The sequence below is a fragment of the Notothenia coriiceps genome, unplaced genomic scaffold, assembly GCF_000735185.1.
Source record: "Notothenia coriiceps isolate Sejong01 unplaced genomic scaffold, NC01 NC01_scaffold00030099, whole genome shotgun sequence".
Classification (NCBI taxonomy): Eukaryota; Metazoa; Chordata; class Actinopteri; order Perciformes; family Nototheniidae; genus Notothenia; species Notothenia coriiceps.
In genome coordinates, this window is record NW_011362800.1 from 1 (window position 1) to 5318 (window position 5318).

The 5318-nt window shown below is 40.4% G+C and overlaps 1 protein-coding gene across 1 annotated transcript; it reads left to right on the top strand.

Annotated features, from left to right (window-relative positions):
- Nucleotides 1–747: 747 nt before the first annotated feature.
- LOC104959236 (cysteine-rich secretory protein LCCL domain-containing 1-like) lies at nucleotides 748–5040 on the top strand. The gene is made up of 8 exons (XM_010787104.1): nucleotides 748–860; nucleotides 936–1002; nucleotides 1132–1262; nucleotides 1357–1400; nucleotides 1498–1570; nucleotides 1655–1730; nucleotides 1828–1961; nucleotides 4104–5040. Exons 1-8 carry the CDS (start codon nucleotides 748–750, stop codon nucleotides 4153–4155), a joined length of 690 nt encoding a protein of 229 aa, XP_010785406.1. The 3' UTR covers nucleotides 4156–5040.
- The last annotated feature ends 278 nt before the right edge of the window (nucleotides 5041–5318 follow it).

Genomic DNA, 5318 nt, shown 5'->3' on the forward strand with positions numbered 1-5318 from the left:
TCCCTTTATATTAATAGAACAATAATGTCATTGTTAGCTAATGAATGTTTCCATGGTGACCAACGGCAACATGACAACGTTTTCATTGGTCCCTCTTCTTTAGAGAAGACCAGGAAATGATGGATACACGGATCGTGTTCAAATCAATAGGCACGCAATGACTCTAAATAATAATGATCACGCCACCAAACACACATTCAAACTAAAGGAACCAGCCTGTTTGGAAAATGTGAGAAGTAGAAAGTACAGGTATTTGAGTTCAACATGTAAGAAGTAGAAAGTACAGGTATTTGTGTTCAACATGTAAGAAGTAGAAAGTACAGGTATTTGTTTTCAACATGTAAGAAGTAGAAAGTACAGGTATTTGTGTTCAACATGTAAGAAGTCAAAGTAAAAAGTGGTCAGAAAAATAAGTAGTGGAGTAAAGTACTGATACCAGAAGAATGTACTTAAGTACAGTAACGAAGTATTTGTACTCTACTACTTCCCACCCTTGGTTTTAGCATGATCTCCAGAGTGTGTGTTTGCTTTTGGCCGACGGAGAGGGGTGAGAGGCGCTCCGTGCGGTTTTTAAATGGCTTCCTCTCCGCTCAGAAACAGGCTCTGGTTGTAAGCTGAGACGCTTCCTCCAGAAACGCTGACCACCCTGAACCCTGTCGCAGGAATTCTTCTCTCTGGTTTCTTGAAGCATCACAACAATCACTGGGTGTCATTCAACTGTGGCTTTTAGAAACGAGACATTCCTGCATGTTGGTTCCTGCAGGGGGAATGAAAAAAGGCTTTATTTTGTGCTTTTCAGCTCAACTCGTGACCTGTGACACCAAGCTTCGAGATCAGTGTAAAGGAACGCCATGTAACAGGTACAGCTCCGAGGAAATAGAATAAAAACAACACCAACAAATCGAGTTTGCAGTTAACTTCATATTCCTCCACAGATACGAGTGTCCAGCCGGGTGCCTTGATGCTACAGGGAAAGTAGTTGGGACAGTTTACTATGAAATGGTGAGTCGATATTAAGCTAATTAGCAGCGGTGTGTCCTGTCAAAGTGTCCTTGAGCCATCGCTCACATCTGTCACTGCACAAGGCCTTTAATGCAAATGATATCGTCAATAAAATGATTCTACTTGCAGCAATCCAGCGTGTGCAGAGCCGGTTTACATGCAGGAGTCATAGATAATGACGGGGGATGGGTGGATGTGACAAGACAAGGCAGGAAGGACTTTTTCATCAAATCCAACAAGAACGGAGTCCAGTCTCTCGGGTGAGACTCGTTAGAAACATATACTGATGATATTTGGTGAAATATACTAACGATGAATGGAGCCTCATGTCAGTGTTGTGTTTTCTCTTGACAGGAAGTATCTCAGTGCCAATTCCTTCACCGTTTCCAGAGTAGCAGGTTAGTCTGACTATAATGAGACACTGTAATTATAGATATGTCACATTTTGTTTGAAATAACTCATTATATGATGTGCTGCGACATCTTTTCTTACAGTCAAAGCCATCACATGCGAAACCACAGTCGCACCGATGTGTTCGTACCAAAAACCTGCAAAACACTGTCCGAGGTATGAAGCTCTAAATCTGCCTCGAACCTTTATTCCTCCAGCCTCATTAACAAGTTCAATAACTATTAACTGTTCTACTTTTAGGTTATACTGCCCGAGGAACTGTTTAGAGGAAAACCCTCACATATCCAGAGTAATCGGCACCAGAATATACTCTGATGTAAGTCCCTATCTTAAAAAATCATCAATATTCCCATGATTTTAGAGACATTTCTGTTATATACTTATTTCCTCTTCTTCTTCTTCTTCTTCTGTAGAAGTCCAGTATTTGCCGAGCAGCGGTCCACGCTGGAGTCCTCCGGAACGATCTCGGGGGTTACATCGACGTGATGCCGGTGGATAAGCGGAAAAATTACATCGCCTCACATCAAAATGGCATTTCTTCAGAGAGGTAAGGGATCCAGAATACACCTTTTCATCACTGAAGCTATGGTGACCAAGGTGATGCTTTACAGTAAGATTTTAAGGGTGTGAACAAGAAGGGCTAAGCTTTGTGAGGTTTTAAAATGATATAATAGATGGAACACATCCTCCTTTATAGACACACAGTACTATTGAACAACAACGGGAAACTAAAGGAAGTAGGAAATGAGAGGATTTGAAATAAAGCAGAGTATCGTGGGCATAGAGGAATATCTTTGCTATTTGCTACGTTGGTATCCTTGCATGTCTTCCTCTGTTAACTCAGGAAACATTATTGGATTATAAGGTCGCTATTCTAATGTTAAAAAGCGTATGCCAAGCAATGAAATATCTACCCAATTCAAATACATGTGAAAAACATTCACCTCACTAGGAGCTCATGCAACTTTTCTACATCAAGGAAATGAAGAGACATAAATAAATAATCCTTAAATGTGTTTCCTGATCATCAATAAAAGACGTTTGTCACTAACTTCCTACATAATGAGTCCTTGGTGGCTGAGAGGGAACAACATATGAATTTTTAACAAAGAAGGGAGCTTGTGCTTGCCTTGGAAAGACTTTGCTAATTCGAATGAAGTGAGCACATGTGCTGTACCGCAGTATTAAGGTTACAGGTCCGTACCAGCCTCGGTTTAAAGCTTCAGTGACCCACATGCTGCTGTAGTGCTGTGAGACATTAAACTGCACATACTTTGCTTTGTTTTGGTCGATAACATGCCCTGTTTAGAGGACACACTCTCATTTATTCTGCGGCTATCCTCCCTCTCCACATCTGTCTCTGTCACTCGCTGAGAGGCCTGACGTCTGTTAGTATCTGCTCATCATTTATCTGTCCCCTTCAACTTCACAACATGTCTGTCTCTGTTGGATTAACACATGAAGGTCCCCTGTGTGTGTGGAAAGTAGGGAGGTTTATCTGTTTTCTCGGGGAGCCGTGACCTCTATCTGTGTGTGTCCTATCTGTCATCCCCGTGTCACAATGACGTTTTCCGTAGAAACCTGAAGTCTTTCTGTTTGTGTGTGTATGTCATCCTCGTCTCTCTGCAAACGCCCGGACATGTTTGGTATCGGCAGAGATGGCAAAAGCACACACATCCTTTACTCAAGTACAAGTACAGATACTCGTGTTTGAAAATACTCTGGTGAAAGTAGAAGTGACCCTTTCACTCTAACCCCTACCTGGCACCTTGGACTTGATACATCGTGAAGGATTGACCGTTCCTTTGATGCATTTTATTAGACGTTTTAATATTTGTTTTAGGAGATCTCTTTGAATTTCCTCCCTCCTTCATTTGAGATCCCTACTCTCTGCTTCTTCCCAGCGTATCACCAGAGATGGCAAAAGTACACACACTTTACTCAAGTAGAAGTACAGATACTCGTGTTTAAAAATACTCTGGTGAAAGTAGAAGTACTGACTAAACTTCTTTACTCAAGTCAAAGTAAAGAGGCTTTGAAATGTGCTTCAGTAAAAAGTACCCATAACTAGCAGCTGTTTTAAAGAGTACCTGACCTCCCTTTATATTAATAGAACAATAATGTCATTGTTAGCTAATGAATGTTTCCATGCTGAACAACGGCAACATGACAACGTTTCCATTGGTCCCTCTTCTTTAGAGAAGACCAGGAAATGATGGATACACGGATCGTGTTCAAATCAATAGGCACGCAATGACTCTAAATAATAATGATCACGCCACCAAACACACATTCAGACTAAAGGAACCAGCCTGTTTGGAAAATGTAAGAAGTAGAAAGTACAGGTATTTGTGTTCAACATGTAAGAAGTAGAAAGTACAGGTATTTGTGTTCAACATGTAAGAAGTAGAAAGTACAGGTATTTGTGTTCAACATGTAAGAAGTAGAAAGTACAGGTATTTGTGTTCAACATGTAAGAAGTAGAAAGTACAGGTATTTGTGTTCAAAAGTAAAAAGTCGTCAGAAAAATAAGTAGTGGAGTAAAGTACTGATACCAGAAAAATATACTTAAGTACAGTAACAAAGTATTTGTACTCCACTACTTCCCACCTGTGTATCGGACACACACTGACTCCTTCTCCTTCTCCTTCTCTTTCTCTTTCTCTTTCTCTCTCCTCTTCTTCCCCAGCCTCCAAAACCCCCCCGGAGGAAAAGCTTTCCGGGTGTTTGCCGTGATTTGAGAACCCCAGAGAGCGGCTTCACAAAAACAGAAAGCGCACTTGTGCTGTTGAAAAGGCACCAATCAAGCCCTGTTGTCAAAACACAACGACTGAAATGTTTTCTGGCTCTGCTTCACACCAGGGGTCGGAGGTCGTTACCATGACAGCGTAAATCTAGCGAAGGAAACTTGACACACACACACACAAAAACACACACATCTGTCACCTGCATTGAGTTTTCAAATGGTCCTCTCCAGCAGGAAACACTTTTACCTGTAAATATCTCGCTGTACAGACTTGTAAATAGTATCACACGTGTTTGTCTTCGTGCCATTTCCTTGCCATTTTAACAAACAGCTGTGTGTGATTATAGAAAATAATACGATATAACTTTATAAAGGCACTTAAAGAGGAATGACATTATTATTTTATTAAGTCTGGCACATTTTTACTGATGCTCCGGGGGGGTTTGTTGTCATATTTTGTACTTTTTTAACTGGCAAAGCAAATTGTTATGCATTTATTTTTATATGATAATGCTTTATATCAACAGGATTTATAAAGGATGCTGCTATGTGTTTTGTGATTGCCAGTGTGTTGGGATTTGTTTGTTTTACAGATAATGTGGTTTAGTTCAAACTCCCTGCAGGTCGGGGAGTCACTCTATTTCCAAAGAATGTTTTCAAGTCATATCTATTCATTTGTATTTAACAGAAGTAAGCAGAAGCAACAGTTGTATCACATACAGTGTAGGGTAATGGTGAGTTTTAATCGGTATAATTGTTCATATTGTTTCCAGCTTTAATGGGCAATTCATTGTTTTTTTGTCTGTGCATTTCACATATTTTCCTACCTCCAAGATGTTGGGAAAAGTCAATTTTGCAATAAAATATTACAGCCACCTCACTTCTCTTGCAGACATGTGTTTGTGCTATTAACATAACTTCAACTGCTTTTCAAACTAAACCCTTTTCTTCAAGGACCTGCGTCAGAGTCACTGCTCCTCGAAACTCGCTTACCATCAAATGTAGCTTTCAAATTGTCAAATTTCTCCTTCAAACTTTTGTTAGTGTTGGATTTCCTGCTGTAAATCTGGCGGTTGCGGCGTTAGGGCGGTGCTCCTTATTCCTATCCTCGAATATTTCATGTGAGTAACACGATCACAACTTGTGTTTACTTGTGCT

Excerpts from the sequence above, each read along its gene's own strand:
- LOC104959236 (XM_010787104.1), top strand. The coding sequence starts at position 748 with ATGTTGGTTCCTGCAGGGGGAATGAAAAAAGGCTTTATTTTGTGCTTT. Across the intron at positions 1,003-1,131 it reads GGACAGTTTACTATGAAATG|CAATCCAGCGTGTGCAGAGC; the intron begins GTGAGTCGATAT and ends TTCTACTTGCAG. Across the intron at positions 1,401-1,497 it reads CACCGTTTCCAGAGTAGCAG|TCAAAGCCATCACATGCGAA; the intron begins GTTAGTCTGACT and ends CTTTTCTTACAG.